Raw genomic sequence first — 19,554 nt, forward strand, 5'->3', positions numbered from 1 at the left:
TTAGTAAAAACAACAAAGGAATGAATAGGCACATGTATATGCAGGGAATATGCAGTGAGATGAATTACAGTATGTGCAGGCAGATAAAGGTTGGTTTCAGCATCATGTTCGGCACAGACATTATGGGCCAAAGGGCCTGTTCCTTTGCTCTACCTGTTCAATGTGCTATAATGAGCGAGAGAAGATTTACGCAGCAACTCTACCGCTGCGCCACCGTGCCGCCCTCAAGATGTTCTCCAAGTTGTATTTGTTTATTACCTACTTTGTGCGTAGAGGCTGGTGTCTCACCATCTCCAGCATTGTGGGCCCTGCTATGGCCTGGTCCCTGTCAAGTGCAGGCCCGTTTCCATGGCGACGGTGACATTTTACCCTCTCCCTTGCCTTTCCCAAGGTGCACAGCGACTTTGCAGCGGCCGCCACTCGCGGGGCGATGGCGGTGATCGACGGCAACGTCATGGCCATCAATCCGGGCGAGGAGACCAAGATGCAGATGTTCATCTGGAACAACATCTTCTTCAGCCTGGGCTTCGACGTCCGCGACCACTACAAGGACCTGGGTGGAGACAACGCGGCCTACGTGGCCCCCACCAACGACCTGAACGGCGTCCGAGCCTACAACGCCGTGGACGTGGAGGGACTTTACACGCTGGGGACGGTGGTGGTGGACTACCGAGGCTACCGTGTGACCGCTCAGTCGATCATTCCTGGAATTCTGGAGCGGGAGCAGGAGCAGAGCGTCATCTACGGGTCCATTGACTTCGGCAAGACGGTGGTGTCCCACCCCAAGTACCTGGAGTTGCTGGAGAAGACGGCGCGGCCCCTGAAGATCCAGAAGCACAACGTGCTGGACGACAAGAGCGAGGAGGTGGAGCTGTGCTCCTCCGTCGAGTGCAAGGGCATCATTGGCAACGACAGCCGCCATTACATCTTGGACTTGCTGCGCACGTTCCCGCCGGACCTCAACTTCCTCCCGGTGGAAGGCGAGGAGCTCCCGGAGGAATGCACCAACATGGGCTTCCCAAAGGAACATCGACACAGGCTGTCCTGCCTCAGGCAGGAGCTCATCGAAGCCTTTGTCGAGCACAGGTAAAACATTGGGTTAACATATGATGACTCTCCCACTAGTGGAAACATCCTCTCCACATCCACTCTATCCATTCCTTTCACTATTCGGTAAGTTTCAATGAGATACCCCCTCATCCTTCTAAACCCCAGCGAGTATAAGCCCAGTGCCGTCAAACCCTAATCATATGTTAACCCACTCACTCCTGGGATCATTCTTATAAACCTCCTCTGGATCCTCTCCAGCGCCAGCACATCCTTCCTCAGATACGGGGCCCAAAATTGTTCACAATATTCCAAATGCATTCTCACCAGCGCCTTATAGAGCCTCAGCATTACATCCCCTGTTTTTATATTCTAGTCCTCCCGAAATAATTGCTAGCATTGCATTTGCCTTCCTTACTACCGATTTGATTTGCAAATGACCCTTTTGGGAATGCTGCACCTGCGGAACAAATCTCTCTCATTGTGAAGCACGGCGGCGCAGCGGGTAGAGCTGCTGCCTCACAGCACCCGAGACAGCACAGCACCTGAGACCCGCCCTGACACGGTTCGATCCTGGCCTCGGGTGCTGTTTGTGTGGAGTTTGCACGTTCTCCCTGTCACCGTGCGAGTTTCCTCCGGGTGCTCCGATTTCCTCCCACATCCCGTGCGGGTTTGTAGGTTAATTGGTCCTCTGTAAATTAACCTTGGTGTGTGGTGAGTGGATGAGAAAGTGGGATAATGTAGAACTAGTGTGAAGGGGTGATTGATGGTACACAGATCACAATAAACTAAACAATATAATAACTTGTAATCATCAAGAAATTGTACATAACTGTCTAAAGAGGGGGGGGTCACAACCCATGTTCTCCAGAGATACTGCCTGCCCTGCTAAATTAGTCCGGCACTTTGTGTCTTTTTTTTTGTAAACCAGCATCTGCAATTCCTTGTTCGTAAGTTCTAGGAGCAGAATGAGGCCATTTGGCCCATCAAGTCTATTCCTTCACTCAATCATGGCTGACCGATCTTTCCCTCTCAACCTCATTCTCCTGCCTTCGCCCCTTACTAATCAAGAATCTTATCTATCCCTGCCTTAAAAATATCAATTGATTTGGCCTCCACAGCCGTCTGCGGGAATGAATTACACAGATTCACCATCCTCTGACTAAAGAAATTCCTCCTTATCTCCTTCCTAAAGGAACGCCCTTTAATTATGAGGCTATGACCTCTGGCCCTATAACCTATGCTCAGTACCTTTTTTTAAATTCATCTGCCCACGTTTACTAAAGCCCAGCCAGAAATGTAGTAATACTTCAAGTTCATAACTGATAGGTGCAGAATTAGGCCATTCGGCCCATCTAGTCTACTCCGCCATTCAATCATGGCTGATCTATCGTTCCCTCTCAACCCCATTCTCCTGCCTTCGTTCCGTAACCCCTTGACACGCTTGAGTCTCCATAATTGGTGTCCAATGCTTTGACGGACCAGTTTGAGCCCCTGGCGCTGACCTGCCTGCTGTGATCTCCCCAGGTATATTGTCTTCATGAAACTGGCTGCCTTGCAGCTGATGCAGCAGAAAGCCAACAAGCAGGAGAAGGAGTGCCCGGCCGTGACGGAGAACGGCGGCTCCAGTCCAGCTGACGGCAACGCCACAGAAAGCAGCAAAGCCCTGTCTGAAGATGGTAAGGCTGAGGGGACCCTCTGTGGCTTAGACCAAACCAGAAACCTTGCCGAGTCCATTGCGTCAGAGGACGAAACAGGTACTTTATTGGAAGCTGCCCTGTGGAACGGCGGCCATGTTTATGGGTGTGGTGGTGCTCTAACCCGGATCTCACTGAATGCTTTCAACACCAATCTTGCACACAAAACGTATAGCCGACAACTGCCTGTGATTCCATCTGCATTCGCTCTAAAGACTGGCATCTCAGGCTTGTTGAAATTCATTCAAACCATTGAATCGACCATTGAACTTCAATCATAACACATTAACACCAACTTTTGCTTTGTTTTTTATTTTCCAGTTGTGTCCTTTCCACTCATACAATGTTTGCATGCTCTGATTTTGTAAACGGTGGTTGGTTGATTCTGTGCGTTTCCCCGGGGTAATTAGCAGCATTTCTTCTCATGTGCGCGGTGGTTTAATTGAAACGTCTGACCTTTTGTGCGTGTCGTCCACAGTCGACCCCAAGAGCAAGGAAGTGATTCTGAATGCCTGCAAGGCAGTGGGTTCCATCAGCAGTACGTCCTTTGATATCCGCTTCAACCCAGACATATTTTCCCCAGGTTGGTACAAATCTACTACACGGCTAATCTTGCCGTGCCTTTCTGAGCTGTGACAGTTTCGACAGCCCTTGATCTTACACCAGCAAGCGCTGTGCCGACAGTTTTATTATCATCCGCGCTTGTTAAAGATTTCCAGGATGGAATCGTTTAGTTTACAGCGGCCCTCCAAGTCCGCACCAACCAGTGATCCCCGTGCATTAACACTACCCTACGCACACTAGGGACAATTTTACATTCATACCAAGCCAATTCACCTACAAACCTGTACGTCTTTGGAGTGTGGGAGGAAACGGAAGATCTCGAAGAAAGCCCACGCAGGTCACGGGGAGAACATATAAACTCTGTCCAGACAGCACCCACAGTCAGGATCGAACCTGGGTCTCTGGCGCTGTATGGCAACAACTCTACCGCTGCGCCACCGTTAAGGGTATCGAGGATGTCATTGTCTCTTCCATCACTTATAAGTCCTATAGTTCATCGAATTAGGGCTTTTCATTCAAGTCAGCTGCTTGCCCATCAGGGCCGAGAAATCTATTAAAATGCATCGATGTCTGTTTCAGCAATGTTAACAATCTGGGAGTCGATGAAAATATGAAAAAAATAATAGAAAAAACAAACTCTTTGATACAGCAAACTCTTTGATACACTTTGGTGGTGCAGCGGTAGAGCTTCTCCCGTTCAGCGCCAGAGACCCGGGTTCGGGTCTGACAATGGGTGCTTGCCTGTACGGAGTTTGTACATACGCCCCGTGACCTGCGTGGGTTTTCTCCGGGATCTCTGGTTTCCTCCCACACTCCAAAGACGTACAGGTTTGTAGGTTAATTGGCATGGTGTAAATGTAAATTGTCAACAGTGTGCGCAGGATAGTGTTAATGTGCAGGGATCGCTGGCCGTCGCCGACTCTGGGCCGAAGGACCTGTTGACGCGCTGTATCTCTAAACTAAACTAAACCATCAGATGTTACGCTAATATGTCCATGGGGAGAAAGAAGTCTGCCTAATAAAGTTTACTTAAATTGTAGTATTGTTTTGGCATATGCCATTTTACCAATGTTATCTCCAATGATGAAAAAGGGTGGCGCAGTGGTAGAGACTTTAGAGATATGGTGATGAAACAGGCTCTTTGGCCCACCGAGTCCACAATGACCAATGATCACCCCCGTACACTAACAATGTCCTACGCACTAGGGATAATTTACAATTTCACCAAAGCTAATTAGTCTGCAAACCTGTACGTCTTTGGAGTGTGGGAGGAAAATGGAGCACCTGGGGAAAACGCACTTTTTCGTACAAACGTAAAACATAGATACAGCAACTGAAGTCAGGATTGAACCCGGGTCTTTGGCGGTGTGAGGGAGCAACTCTACTGCTCGCCACCGCACCGCTCTTCCCAGCGCCAGAGACCCGGGTTTGATCCTGACTACGGGTGCTGTCTGTATGGAGTTTGTACGTTCTCCCCGTGACCGAGTGGGTTTTCTCCAGGTGTTCCGGTTTCCTCCCACATCCCAAAGATGTGCAGGTTTGTCGGTTAATTTACTTCTCTAAATTGCCTCTTGCGCATAGGATGTGAAATTGGGATAACATAGAATTAGTGTGAAAGGGTGATCGATAGCTGGCGTGGACTCAGTGGGCCGATAGGCCTGTTTCGGCCCATTTATGTCTATCTTTGGAATTAGTTTAGTTTAGAGATACAGCATGGAAACGGGTCATTCAGCCCAACGAGTCCACGCCCATCATCGACCGTCCGTTCACTTTCACATCCATCCCTACACACGAGGGGCTATTTACAGAAGCCAATTAAACCTGCACACTGGCACGCCTTTGGGATGTGGGTGGAAACCGGAGCACCTGGAGGAAGCCCACGCGGTCGCAGGGAGAACGTTCAAACTCCGCACAGACAGCGCCCGAGGTCAGGATCGAACCCGGATCTCTGGCGCTGTGAGGCAGTAGCTCTACCCTGCTGTGCCGCCTTAAATTGGTTTAGTTGAGAACCTTGCATGCAGCTGAACAAAACCATCTCCGTTAATTTTAATGATCCAAAGAGTGAAGTCTACTTTTGTGAAGAGACCCGCAGGGGTGGGAAGGAGGTGATGTTGGGAGCAAGCGCTGGAGGTTTGTGATGTGTTGGTAATGAGAGCTGTGCAAGTGTTGGTCCTTTGCCTCGACATCCCTGCTCTCTCTCTGTGTGTGTGTGTGCTGTAGACATATTGCACACGGAGCCCTTCATCTTGGTGACATTCCTTCGTCGTAGGTGTCCGTTTCCATGACAACAGCTGTGACGAAGTCGAGAAGCAGAAGCAATTGTTGAAAGACGCCGCGGCCTTCTTGATTTCCTGCCAGATTCCATCGCTGGTAAGAACCGAACGTGGCGAATTAGTTTAATTGAGAGATACGGCGCAGGAAACAGGCCTTTCGGCCCACCCTGTCCACACTGACCTACGATGCCCGCACACTATCCTACACGCACACACGCACACACACACACACACACACACTCACACACACACACACACACACACACACACACACACACACACACACACACACACACACACACACACACACACACACACACACACACACACTAGGGACAATTTACAATTAAACCAAGCCAATTAACCGACAAACCTGTACGTCTTTGGAGTGTGGGAGGAAACCGAAGATCTCAGAGAAAACCCACGCAGGTCACGGGGAGAACGTACAAACTCCGTACAGACAGCGCCCGTAGCCAGGATCGAACCCGGGTCGCTGGAGCTGTAAGGCAGCAACTCTGCCGCTGCGCCACCGTGCCGGCCTGCTGTTCCTTGTGTCTACATTCTATATAACCTGGTTGTTGCCCACCCCAACAATGGGGACAGTTACCCTCCACCCACTGTGTTATGCCCTTCATGTGCTAGTAAACTTGTATATCTGACCTCCCAGCAACACATTCATTCCAAGAAAAATAACCTCACTTTCTCTGGTCTAGACACATAACACCTCCTCATCTGAGAAATCGTCTTCTGTACAGACAAAATGTGTAGGAAGGAACTGTAGATGCAGATCGTAATCACGTCTAGCCTTTCCGCGGACTGGTTTGCACGCAACAAAAGCTTTTCACTGTACCTCGGTACACGTGGCAACAAAATAAACTAAACTAATCTAAATATCTGTACACTGCTGACGGCTCGATTGTAATCATGTATAGTCTTTCAGCTGTCTGGTTAGCACGCAACAAGAGCTTTTCACTGTACCTCGGTACATGTGACAATAAATTAAATTAAATTACACTAAAATTAACTATTCCAATTAATAGAAACATAGAAAATAGATGCAGGAGGAGGCCATTCGGCCCTTCGAGCTAGCACCTCCATTCATTGTGATCATGGCTGATCGTCCCCAATTAATAACCCGTGCCTGCCTTCTTCCCATCTTTAATTTTGATTCCTTGTGTAATCACAAGGGCAGCATAGTGGCGTAGTGGCAGACCTACTGCCTTACAGCGCCAGAGCCCCGGGTTCGATCCTGACTGTGGGTGCTTGTCTGTACGGAGTTTGTACGTTCTCCCCTTGACCTGCGTGGGTTTTCTCCAAGATCTTCGGTTTCCTCCCACACTCCAAAAACGTACAGTTTTGTAGGTTAATTGGCCTGGTGGAAATGTAAAATTGTCCCAAGTGAGTGTAGGATAGTGTTAATGTGCGGGGATCGCTGGTCGGCGAGGACTCGGTGGGCCGAAGGGCCCGTCTCCGCACTGCATCTCTAAAACTTAAACAATGTATTTAGCAATGTACTGATGTTTTGGATTGTGGAGCCTTGCATTGAATCATGGGGAAAAAAATGTGTCTTCTTCCTTTGTAGATTAAAGACTGTGTCGATCACACTGTGCTTCCAATGGACGGAGCTACGTTGGCAGAAGCCATACATCAAAGAGGCATCAACATCCGTTACCTGGCCAAGATAGTGGAGTATGTGTCAAAGAGCCAAGCAAGGCAGCAGTTGGATCACATCCATGTATGTACCTTTTTTGTACATTAATTATTTAGTCCAACAAGCGTTCATATTAGAAACATAGAAAATAGGTTCTGGAGTAGGCCTTTCGAGCCAGCACCGCCATTCAATATGATCATGGCTGATCATCCAGAATCAGTACCCCGTTCCTGCTTTTTCCCCCACATCCCTTGATTCCGTTAGCCCCAAGAACAATATCTAACTCTCTCTTGAATACATCCAGTGAATTGGCCTCCACTGCCTTCTGTGGCAGAGAATTCCACAGATTCACAACTCTGGGTGAAAATGTTTTTCCTCATCTCAGTCCTAAATGGCCTACCCTTCATTCTTAAACTGTGACCCCTGGTTCTGGACTCCCCAACATCGGGAACATTTTTGCTGCATCTAGCCTGTCCAATCCCTTAAGAATTTTATATTACTGAAGAAATCCATAAAAAGCAGCCAATGTTATCTAAAATTATACTGGGCACACTGTATTGTGCTTAAGTTACTGAACTTCTTTCCTGGATGGCTAATCTGATGCAGTTTAATGGCATAACAGTGGCGCAGCGGGTAGAGCCGCTGCCTCACAGCGCCAGAGACCCAAGTTCGATCATGAATTTGGGTGCTATCTGTGCGGAGTTTGCACGTTCTCCCAGTGACCGCACAGGTTTCCTCCCACATCCCAACGACGTACTCAGTAAATTGCCCCTAGTCTGAAGGGAGTTGATGAGAAAGTGGGATAACATAGAACTAGTCACTTACATGGGCAGTACTGTGGCGCAGCGGTAGAGTTGCAGCCTTGCAGCGGCAGAGATCAGATTCGATCCTGACTACGGGTGCTGGCTGTATGGAGTTTGTACGGTCTCCCCGTGACCTATGTGTGTTTTCTCCGATTTCCTCCCACACTCCAAAGGTGTACAGGTTTATAGGTTAATTGGCTCGGTAACATTGTAAATTGTATCCTGTGTGTGTATGATAGTGTTCGTGTGTGGGGATCGCTGGTCGGCAGGGAGTCGGAGGGCTGAAGGGCCTGTTTCCACGCTGTATCTCTAAACTAAACTAAATTAAACTGAATGTGTAGGAAGGAACTGCAGATGTTGGTTTACACAGAAGACAGACACAAAATGCTGGAGTAACTCAACTAAAATAGTGTGAACATGTGATCGATGGCTGGCGTGGACTCGGTGGGCCAACGGGCCTTTTACTATGCTCTCTCTCTAAACTAAACTAAAGCTGTGAGACTGAATCCCACAGCAACTGGGGAATTTAAGTTCAATTAATTAATGAAATCTGGAGTTAAAAAGCGAATAATTTTAATGGTGTGCATTAAACATGATAGGCTGCTGTAAAAGAGTAGTTGATTCATTAGTCCCAGAAGGGAGGAGGTTGGCGGTGTTTATAGTCTTGGGTCTGTTTGTAACTATAACTTCTTGCCCCCTAACAGGTCTAGCAAGCTGTGTTAGCAGGAGTTATTCAGAACGCTCTATAACTAATGGCCCATTTTTTCCCACGTGCTGGGAACTAACAATGAAAACAACAGTAGAAATAAAGAACTGCAGATGCTGCTTTATACCAACGATAGACGCAAAGTGCTGGAGTAACTCAGCGGGTTAGGCAGCGTGCTGAGATCGATTCGTACTTCAACGTGCAATAGGGATTGGGGCGTCACGGTGGCGCAGCTGGTAGAGCCGCTGCCTCACAGCCCCAGAGACCAGGGTTCGATCCTGACCTCGGGTGCTGTCTGTGTGGAGTTTGCACGTTCTCCCTGTGACGGCGTGGGTTTCCTCCCACATCCCAAAGACGTGCAGGTCTGTAGGTTAATTGGCCCTCTGTAAGTTGCCCGCTAGTGTGTAGGGAGTGGATGAGAAAGTGGGATAACATAGAATTGGTGTGAACGGATGATCGCTGATCAGCGTGCTCGGTGGGCCGAAGGGCCTGTTTCCGTGCTGTATCTCTACTGTTGACGTTTAAAGAAGTAATTTTATTGACATGCTTTCAATTTATTTTTTAAACCCACCAGAAACTTGGAATTACGGAACTGATTACCCGGTCTGCCAAACATATCTTCAAAACATATCTTCAGGTAAGTGGAAAAGGTGTGAATATACATTTGTTCTTTCAGCCAGATGGTCGGTGGAATGGAGCAGAGGTTTAAATGAAGCCACCCAGGTAGGCATGTTGCCCGTAAATGAGGCTGGAGGTTAGAGAAAGGATCTATATTGTGAGGACTCGGGGTTAGTGGGCGGAAAAGCTGTTCTGTCCATTTATTTTCTGATACAACATAATTTATAGTCCTACCGGATGGGACAGGCCCTTCGGCCCAACTTGCCCACACTGACCAACATGTCCCATCTACATAGAAACATAGAAATTAGGTGCAGGAGTAGGCCATTCGGCCCTTCGAGCCTGCACCGCCATTCAATATGATCATGGCTGATCATCCAACTCAGTATCCCGTACCTGCCTTCTCTCCATACCCTCTGATCCCCTTAGCCAAAAGGGCCACATCTAACTCCCTCTTAAATATAGCCAATGAACTGGCCTCGACTACCCTCTGTGGCAGAGAGTTCCAGAGATTCACCACTCTCTGTGTGAAAAAAGTTCTTCTCATCTCGGTTTTAAAGGATTTCCCCCTTATCCTTAAGCTGTGACCCCTTGTCCTGGACTTCCCCAACATCGGGAGCAATCTTCTTGCATCTAGCCTGTCCAACCCCTTAAGAATTTTATAAGTTTCTATAAGATCCCCTCTCAATCTCCTAAATTCTAGAGAGTATAAACCAAGTCTATCCAGTCTTTCTTCATAAGACAGTCCTGACATCCCAGGAATCAGTCTGGTGAACCTTCTCTGCACTCCCTCTATGGCAATAATGGCCTTCCTCAGATTACACTCGTCCCACCTGCCTGCATTTGGCCCATATCCCTCTGGATCTGTCCTTTCCATGTACCTGTCTAAATGTTTCTTAAGCATTGTGATAGTCCCTGCCTCAACTACCTCCTCTGGCAGCTCGTTCCACACACCCACCACCCTTTGTGTAAACAAAAGTTACTCCCCAGGTTCCTGTTAAATATTTCCTCCACTTACCTTAAACCTATGTCCTCTGCTTCTTGATTCCCCTACTCTGGGCAAGAGACTCTGTGCGTCTGTCTACCCGATCTACACCTCAAAAGATCACCCCACATCCTCCATAATTTATGAGCAAAAAAACGACAAAGTGCTGGAGTAACTCAGTCCAAGCACAAGCAGCTAAAAAAAAAAGACGTGTTAGTATTTAATGTTTGGAAGAACAAGTGGTGATCTTATTCAAATGAAATAGTAAATAAAATCGTACAGGGACCGTGGCGGGATATTTGTTAAGATGTTTCCACTGCAGGAGAGTCTCAAACAAGAGGACACAGTTAGAAGGTGAGGGGGCAGTAATTTCTCACTGATGTGCGTAGGAATAGGTTTTAGAAAAGGCTGGCAAATCACCTGCAAGATAGCTGGAGATATTTCATAAGTGATAGGATCAGAATTAGGCCATTCGGCCCATCAAGTCTACTCCACCATCCAATCATGGCTGATCTATCTTTCCCTCTCAACCCCATTCTCCTGCCTTCTCCCCATAACCCCTGACACCTGTACTAATCAAAAAATTGTTTATCTTCGCCTTAAAAATATCCATTGACTAGGCCTCTGCAGCCCTGTGGCAACAAATTCCACAGATTCACAACCCTCTGTATTGTCTGTTGTCCTGTACAGTTGAATGGATTTGCTGACCTTCATTTAACAGATAAACTTTCAGTGCGAGTTTGCTTAATGTTTTTCAATTATTATATACTTGTATTTTAAAATAACAAAGGACTTCCTACCCCACACTATTGATATGATTGGTCTTCTGTTTGAATCCCTCTTGTACACTTCACAGTGTTTAGTTCAGAGATAAACAGGCCCTTCGGCCTGCCGAGTCCACTCCGACCAGCGATCCCCGCACACTAACGCTATCCTACACACACTAGGGACAGTGTACAATTTTACCGAAACCATTTAGCCTACAAACCTGCTCGTCTTTGGAGTGTGGGAGGAAACCGGAGCACCTGGGCAAAACCCACACAGGTCTCGGGGATAAAGTACAAACTCTGCACAGACAGCACCGGTGGTCAGGATCGAACAGGGGTCTCTGGCGTTGTGAGGCAGCAACTCTACCGCTGTGCCACCGTGCAGCACTTATTTTAATTCCCAGATTACTGTTTCTAGAAACATTCCCTGCACCAGTGGCGCAGCGGCAGAGCTGCTGCCTCACAGTGCCAGAGACCCGGGTTCGATCCTGACTAAGGGGGCTGTCTGCACGGAGTTTGTACGTTCTCCCCGTGGCCTCCGTGGGTTTTCTCCTTGATCTGCAGTTTCTTCCCACACCAAACACGTACAGGTTTGTAGGTTAATTGGCTTGTAGGTTAATTGTCCCTAGTGTGTGTAGGATATTGTTGGTGTGCAGGGATCGCTGCTTGGCGGGGACTCGGTGGGCTGAAGGCCCTGTATCCACAGTCCTTCTGTAAACTAAACTAAACAATGTTAAATAGACCCGCCTGCTGTCATGACAAATGTACCTCAGTGCACGAGACATTACTAAACCTAAACCTTGTTCATCTTCCACTCTTTTATTTCCCCAGGGTGTGGAGCTGTCTGGTCTGTCGGCAGCCATAAGCCATTTCCTAAACTGCTTCCTCAGCTCCTTCCCCAACCCCATCGCTCACCTCCCGACTGACGAACTGGTCTCGAAGAAAAAGAGGAACAAGAGGAAGCCCCGGCATTTGGGCAACGTGGACAACACGGCCTGGGCTAGCACCACCCCACTGGAGCTGTGGAAGAACATCAGCAACGAGACCAAGAGTTACTTCAACTTCACTATAGAGTGGTACGGACATTGGGCTACAGACACTGTGACCTACATGCTCTGATGAGGCCGCAAAACCACATGTTAAATTTAGTTCTAATTTTACTTTGAGGCCCATCGGCCCACCAAGTCCACACCGCCCAGCGATCCCCACACGCTAACACTATCCGACACACACAAGGGACGATTTTTACATTTATACATTTATACCGGGTCAATTAACCTACAAACCTGCGCGTCTTTAGAGTGTGGGAGGAAACCAGAGATCTCGGAGAAAACCCACGCAGGTCATGGGGAGAACGTCCAAATTCCGTACTGACAGCACCCGTAGTCAGGATCGAACCCAGGTCTCTTGCGCTGTTGCTCTACCTCTGCGCCACCGTGCCTACGCTCAACGTTGGCACGAACAGTGGCGCAGCTGGTAGAGCCGCTGCCTCACAGCGCTGGAGAACCGGGTTCGGTCCTGATCTGTGCTGCCTGTGTTTGGAGTTTGCACGTTCTCCCTGTGTACTGCTCAAGGTTCCAGTCCCTCTTGCCTGGTAGGAGAGGGGAGCTCAGTTTGTTACACGCAATAACTGTTTAGACTCCTGGTGGAATTTTCATAGATTATTAATCTTCATTTCTCTTTTGTACAGTGAGAGTGTGGACCAGGCAGTGGAGAGGTATGGCCTGCAGAAAATTAGTTTATTAAGGGAAATCTGCGTGAAGTCAGGAATACAGGTAAGATAATAGTATTTGGTCCATAATGTCTATGTTAGCTCCTAGACCGAGCCAAACTCAAAGATTAGTTTGCAGATGCTGGAGTAACTCAGTGGGACAGGCAGCATCTCTGAAGAGAAGGAATGGGTGACGTTTCTGGTCGAGACCCTTCTTCAGAGGAAGTCCATGGCAGAAGAAGGGTCTCGACCCGAAACATCACCCATTCCTTCTCTTACTCCAGCATTTTGTGTCTATCTTTGGTTTAAACCAGCATCTGCAGTTCCTTCGTACGCAAAGTTTAGTTTATATAGTTTAGAGGTACAGTGTAGAAACAGGCCCTTTGGCCCAACTAGTTCGTGCCAACCCAGCGATCACCTCGTATACTAGCACTATCCTACACACACGAGGGACAATTTACACTTTACAGAAGCCAATTAACCTACAAACCTGCACGTCTTTGGAGTGTGGTGGTAAACCAGATAAAACCCAAACAGTCGCAGAGAGAACGTACAAACTCCATACAGACAGCACCCGTAGTCAGGATCGAACCTGGGTCTCTGGTGCTGTAAGGCAGTAACTCTACCACTGTGCCTCCCACTACACCAAAGTACTGAAGCAATTCAGCAGCTCAAGCAGCATCGGTGGAAGGAATGGTGGATAAGCGACGTTTCGGTTTGGGGCCCTTCTTCTAAAAAGAGGTCCTGACCCCAACATTGTCTGTCCATTCGCTCCACAGATGCTGCCTGACCCGCTGAGTTTAGTTTAGTTTAGAGATACAGCATGGAAACAGGCCCTTCACCATTCTCTGTGAAGCATTGTATTATCATGGTAGTATTCTCTCCAAAACCTCAACGTCCATTTTAACGCGTTCCTCCCTGGGTCCAACCAGCGATTTGTGCAGGTTTAGCTGGCATGCATTGAGAAAGCACCCAGTCTGAGGCATCTGCAGCCGTGCCTTTACCAGCGTTTAGAAGGACACGTGTGCGTAGACCATCGAACAATTCAGCGCAGGAACTGGTCCTTTGGCCCACAATGTTTGTACTGCACCAAGACCAACTTTAGTTTTTGTTTAATTTAGTGATACAATGTGGAAACCGGCCCTTCGGCCCATCGAGTCCATACCGACCAGCGATCACCCGTAAACCAATTCTATCCTGCACACTCAGGACAAATTTTACAGAAACCAATTAACCTACAACCTTACAGCGCCAGACACCCAGATTCAATCCTGACTACGTGTGGAGTTAGTATGCTCTCCCTGTGGTAGACAAAAGTGCTGGAGAAACTCAGCGGGTGCAGCAGCATCTATGGAGCGAAGGAAATAGGCAACGTTTCGGCCCGAAACGTTGCCTATTTCCTTCGCTCCATAGATGCTGCTGCACCCGCTGAGTTTCTCCAGCACTTTTGTCTACCTTCAATTTTCCAGCATCTGCAGTTCCTTCTTAAACACATGCTCTCCCTGTGACTGAGTGGGTTTTCTCCGGGTGCCCTGGATAACCTTCAACCTGCGTGTCTTTTGGAGTGTGGGAGGAAACCGGTGCACCCGGAGTAAACCCACGCAGGTCACAGGGAGAACGTACAAACTCAACACAGACAGCACCCGTAGCCAGGATCGAACCCGGGTCTCTGTTGCTGTAAGGCCGCAACTCTACAGTGTCCGCCATAGCTCGTACCTGCCTGCACATGATCCATATCCCTCCATCCCTACACGTCCACGTGGCCATTCAAAAGCCTCTAAACGCCACTATGGCTTCTGCCCCCTCCACCACCACCCCGGCAGTGCGTTCAAGGCACCCACATCTCAGGTTGGAAGTATTCGTAGGCAGAATTGGAGAGAGTGTCATTTGAAGATGTCTGACCCTGGTTTACTGTTGTTTGCTGATGAAAAACGATTTGTTCTTTTTGTAGATTTTACTCAAGGAATACAACTTTGACAGCCGGCACCGGCCGACTTTCACCGAGGAGGATATCCTCAACATCTTCCCCGTTGTCAAGCACGTGAATCCCAAGGCATCGGATGCCTTCCATTTCTTCCAAAGCGGACAATCTAAAGTTCAACAAGGTACAGTATCCACAATGAGGTTAGTCCAGCGATACAGCGCAGACACAGGCCCTTCGGCCCACCGAGTCCGCGCCGACCAGCGATCCCCGCACACAAACACTATCCTACACACTCTAGGGACAATTTTACAAATGACGCCAAACCATTTAGCCGACAAAACCTGCTCATCTTTGGAGTGTGGAGAAAACCCACGCAGGTCATGGAGAGAACGTACAAACTCCGTACAGACAGCACCCGTAGTCAGTCTCTGGCGCTGTGCGGCAGCAACTCTACCGCTGTGCCACCGTGCTGCCCATGCGTCTAAAGATATTTTTTTATTCAGATATTCAACAAGCTCTGATTTCCTATTGTACCAAACGGCCTGGTCAATGATATTCCACCGGTCACCAAGCATGCGACTTGGTGATGTACCTGTAGTTAATACCACGGGATTGCAAGCTACCCAAGTGAAATATGAGGTACAATTTTCTTCTTGAGATCTCACCTTCCCCAGCCAACAATAGGCCTAGCAGGGCGGAACGGTGGCACAGCGGTATAGCTACTGTAGCCTTAGAGCGCCAGAGACCCGGGTTCGATCCTAGCTACAGGTTTGTAGTCTGTACGGAGTTTGTACATTATTCCCGTGACCTGCGTGGAATTTCTCCGAGATCTTCAGTTGTCTCCCACACTCCAAAGACGTACAGGTTTATAGATTAATTGGCTTGGTGTAAATGTAAAATTGTTCCCAGCTTGGTCGGTGCGGACTCGGTGGGCTATTTCAGCGCCGTATCTCTAAACTAAACAAAACTAAAGTTAAGGTGTGAATTAGCAAGGGTGGTGCATGTGTAGGGGGTGTAGGGTGCAGATTATAAATCAGTTTGTTCCTTGTTTCCTAACTGGCACGGGGCCAGAGGGAAGGCTGGCTTTCATCATTTGGCAAGCTCCTGGCCTCAGCTGCGTTACCCAAGGCAGGCACAACGCCGCACTCCACGCAATGGAAAGGAAGTTAACCTTGCGATCGATTCCTGTTGCGAGCAGAAGGCAGTGAGCCTGGCTTCTCAGCTGGGTGCTGGAGTGAGCTTTGTCTAGGAAGACTTCGCAGTGCTGCCTTTTTATTTAAAAAAAACCCCATCTTCGATATACCCAGACTTTGTGCGTTGGAAAGGAAATGTTAATCTCAGCAAAGTGTAAAATCTCCACACCTTCATCATAGAACATAGTAGATCATCGAATCAAATATAGGAGCAAAGAGGTCCTTCTGCAGTTGTACAGAGCCCTAGTGAGACCACACCTGGAGTATTGTGTGCAGTTTTGGCCCCCTAATTTGAGGAAGGACATTCTTGCTATTGAGGGAGTGCAGCGTAGGTTTACAAGGTTAATTCCCGGGATGGCGGGACTGTCATATGCTGAGAGAATGGAGCGGCTGGGCTTGTATACTCTGGAGTTTAGAAGGATGAGAGGATATCTCATTGAAACATATAAGATTGTTAAGGGCTTGGACATGCTAGAGGCAGGAAACATGTTCCCGATATTGGGGAAGTCCAGAACCAGGGGCCACAGTTTAAGAATAAGGGGTAAGCCATTTAGAATGGAGACGAGGAAACACTTTTTCTCACAGAGAGTGGTGAGTCTGTGGAATTCTCTGCCTCAGAGTGCGGTGGAGGCAGGTTCTCTGGATGCGTTCAAGAGAGAGCTAGATAGGGCTCTTAAAAATAGCGGAGTCAGGGGATATGGGGAGAAGGCAGGAACGGGGTACTGATTGGGGATGATCAGCCATGATCACATTGAATGGCGGTGGTGGCTCGAAGGGCCGAATGGCCTACTCCTGCACCTATTGTCTATTGTCTATTATCAGTCGCGTGTACCGAGGTACAGTGAAAAGCTTTTGCTGCGTGCTAACCGGCCAGCGGAAAGACAATACATGATTGCAATCGAGCCACCCACAGTGAACAGTCAGTCACATGATGCGGGAACATTGTTTATTGCAAGGTAAAGCTGATAAAGTCTGATCAAAGATAGTCTGAGGGTCCCCGATGAGGTAGATAGTAGCTCAGGGCCAGTCTCTGGTTGCAGTAGTTTGGTGGGGGTGGGCAGGTTGGGCCGCTGGGCCTATTTCCACGCTGTATAACTCTATGAGCACAGGCACAGGCCTTTCGGCCCACTCTGTGAGGATCATAAATGGCAACAACCGATATCTGCCTGCACATAATCCATATCCCTTCATTCCCCATATGCTCTCTTGAAAGCCACCACTGTATCTGCTGCCACCACCACCCCCGACCATGCATTCCAGGCACCCACCCCCCTCTGTGTAAAAACAAAACAAACTTGCCCCGCACATCTCCTTTCAACTTTGCCCCTCTCACCGTAGAGCGATGCCCACTAGTATTTGATATTTCTATCCTGGGGGGGAAAGGTTCTGACTGTCTACCCTATCTATGCCTCTCATAATATTGTATGCTTCTATCAGGTCTTCCCCCAAATCTCTGGCTGTCCTTGCCGGGTTCAGAGTATAAGGGACCCCAGCTCCACCACAAACACTTGCAGGTTGAACCTCTATACGGCACTTAAACCCAGCAAGCCTCTCAGTCCAAGTGCAAGAAGGGTCAGGCTATCAACAGTACTTGCCCGCCCACGACAAAGTTGAAGTACAAACGGCCCCTCAGACACCATACGGTGGCGCAGCGGTAGAGTTGCTGCATTGCAGCACCAGAGACCCGGGTTCGATCCTGACTACGGGTGCTGTCTGTACTGAGTTTGTACGTTCTCCCTGTGACCAGCGTGGGTTTTCTCCAGGATCTCTGTTTTCCTCCCACAAAGACATGCAGGTTTGTAGGTTAATTAGTTTGGTATAATTGTAAATTGTCCCGAGTGTGTAGGATAGTGTTAGCGTGCGGGGATCGCTGGCCGGTGCGGACTCGGTGGGCCGAAGGGCCTGTTTCCGAGCTGTATCTCCAAGCATTAAAACATCCGTGGAAGGGAAGTGGGGTGAATATTTCATGAAGGTGACTTCATGGGTAGTCATGCATAGGCACATGGATATGCAGGGAATGGAGGGATATGGACTATGTACAGGAAGATAAAGGTTGGTCTGAGGATTGTGTTCAGCGCAGATATTGTGGACCGAAGGGCCTGTTGCTGTTCTTTGTTCTATAATGAGCATGAGAAGATTTTCCATTTTCATCGGGTCACTGGTATTCCCAGCAGTTTTGACTTTTGATTTTTGTGTCAAAAATTGTTTTGATTTTGTGTCAAAAATTGTAGATGGACTACAATCAAATTGTAAATTGACTTGGGCCAACATGTAGAAACAAAGAACTGCAGATGCTGGTTTATACCAAAGATAGACACAAAGTGCTGGAGTAACTCAGTGGCTCAGGCAGCATCTCCAGAGAACAAGGATGGATAACGGGATGGTTAATGTTTCGGTTCAGGACCCTCCTTCAGACTGAAAGTAGGGGGTGGAGGGGGTTGAAGAGCTGGAGGCAAGAAAAGACCAGGACTGATCAGGGCACAGCGGTAGAGTTGCTGCCTGGCAACGCCAAAGACCCGGGTTCGATCCTGACTACGGGTGCTGTCTGTACGGAGTTTGTACGTTTTCCCCGTGACCTGATTGGGTTTTCCCCGGGTGCTCCATTTTCCTCCCACACTCCGAAGACGTACAGGTTTGTAGGTTAATTGGCTTGGTATGATTGTAAATTGTCCCTAGTGTGTGTGGGATAGTGTAAGTGTGCAGGGATCACTGGTCGGTGCGGTCTCTGGGCCGAAGGGCCTGTTTCCACGCTGTATCTCTGAACTAAACTAAAGTAATCACACCTTCCCTGGTCAACAATGGGCGTACAAGGCCGTCTCCCTGCCTGAGGTCATTGTGGCCGGTCCTGCCTGAGGTCACTGTGCCCGGCCTTGATTTGGTCCTGGTCTTTTCTTGCCTCTAGCTCTTCACCCCCCCCCTCCCCAATCCCCCTGCTTTCAGTCTGAAGAAGGGTCCCGACACGAAACATCAGGCATCCTTTTTCACCGGAGATGCAGCCTGACCGGCTGAGTTACTCCAGCGCTTTGTGTCTGTCTTAGGCTAAGTTGATTGTCCTCCTCATATCCACACCATAATGTGAAACAAATGTCTGTTCTTTACAGGGTTCTTGAAAGAAGGCTGTGAGCTCATCAACGAGGCATTAAATCTTTTCAACAACGTTTATGGTGCAATGCATGTGGAAATCTGTGCCTGCCTGCGGCTCCTGGCTCGGTTAAACTACATCATGGGCGATAATAACGAGGTCAGTCTTTCAATGGCATTTGTGCTCGAGTGCTGAATATTGTTAAGTACACATGTTGTTAAGATGGACAGGGTGCAGAGGTGATCAACCAGGTTGTGGCCAGGACTTGAGGGCCTGAGCTATAGGGAGAGGTTGGGCAGGCTAGGACTCTATGCCTTAGAGCGCAGGAGGATGAGGGGTGATCTTATAAAACCATGAGTGTCAGGAGTTATATGGGGAGAAGGCAGGAAAATGGGGCTGAGAGGGAAAGATAGATCAGCCATGATCGGCCACAGTTTAAGAACAAGGGGTAGACCATTTAGAACAGAGATGAGGAAAAACCTTTTCACCCAGAGAGTTGTGAATCTGTGGAATTCTCTGCCTCAGAAGGCAGT

The 19,554-nt window shown here is 48.5% G+C and overlaps 1 protein-coding gene across 3 annotated transcripts in view; it reads left to right on the forward strand.

Moving 5' to 3' along the window:
- cluh (clustered mitochondria homolog) overlaps positions 1 to 19,554 on the forward strand; it is a 106,029-nt gene that overhangs the window by 62,182 nt on the left and 24,293 nt on the right. For 2 of the 3 annotated variants that reach the window (XM_033045649.1, XM_033045647.1), the window contains exons 10-19: positions 392 to 1,086; positions 2,575 to 2,804; positions 3,223 to 3,327; positions 5,578 to 5,678; positions 7,164 to 7,316; positions 9,316 to 9,378; positions 11,943 to 12,187; positions 12,802 to 12,886; positions 14,774 to 14,927; positions 19,041 to 19,180. In XM_033045649.1, the coding sequence (XP_032901540.1) occupies positions 392 to 1,086; positions 2,575 to 2,804; positions 3,223 to 3,327; positions 5,578 to 5,678; positions 7,164 to 7,316; positions 9,316 to 9,378; positions 11,943 to 12,187; positions 12,802 to 12,886; positions 14,774 to 14,927; positions 19,041 to 19,180 (1,971 nt within the window). The remainder of the gene's footprint in view (positions 1 to 391; positions 1,087 to 2,574; positions 2,805 to 3,222; positions 3,328 to 5,577; positions 5,679 to 7,163; positions 7,317 to 9,315; positions 9,379 to 11,942; positions 12,188 to 12,801; positions 12,887 to 14,773; positions 14,928 to 19,040; positions 19,181 to 19,554) is intronic. The other variant, XM_033045648.1, reaches the window with a different exon arrangement.

The sequence above is a fragment of the Amblyraja radiata genome, chromosome 28, assembly GCF_010909765.2.
Source record: "Amblyraja radiata isolate CabotCenter1 chromosome 28, sAmbRad1.1.pri, whole genome shotgun sequence".
Lineage (NCBI taxonomy): Eukaryota > Metazoa > Chordata > Chondrichthyes > Rajiformes > Rajidae > Amblyraja > Amblyraja radiata.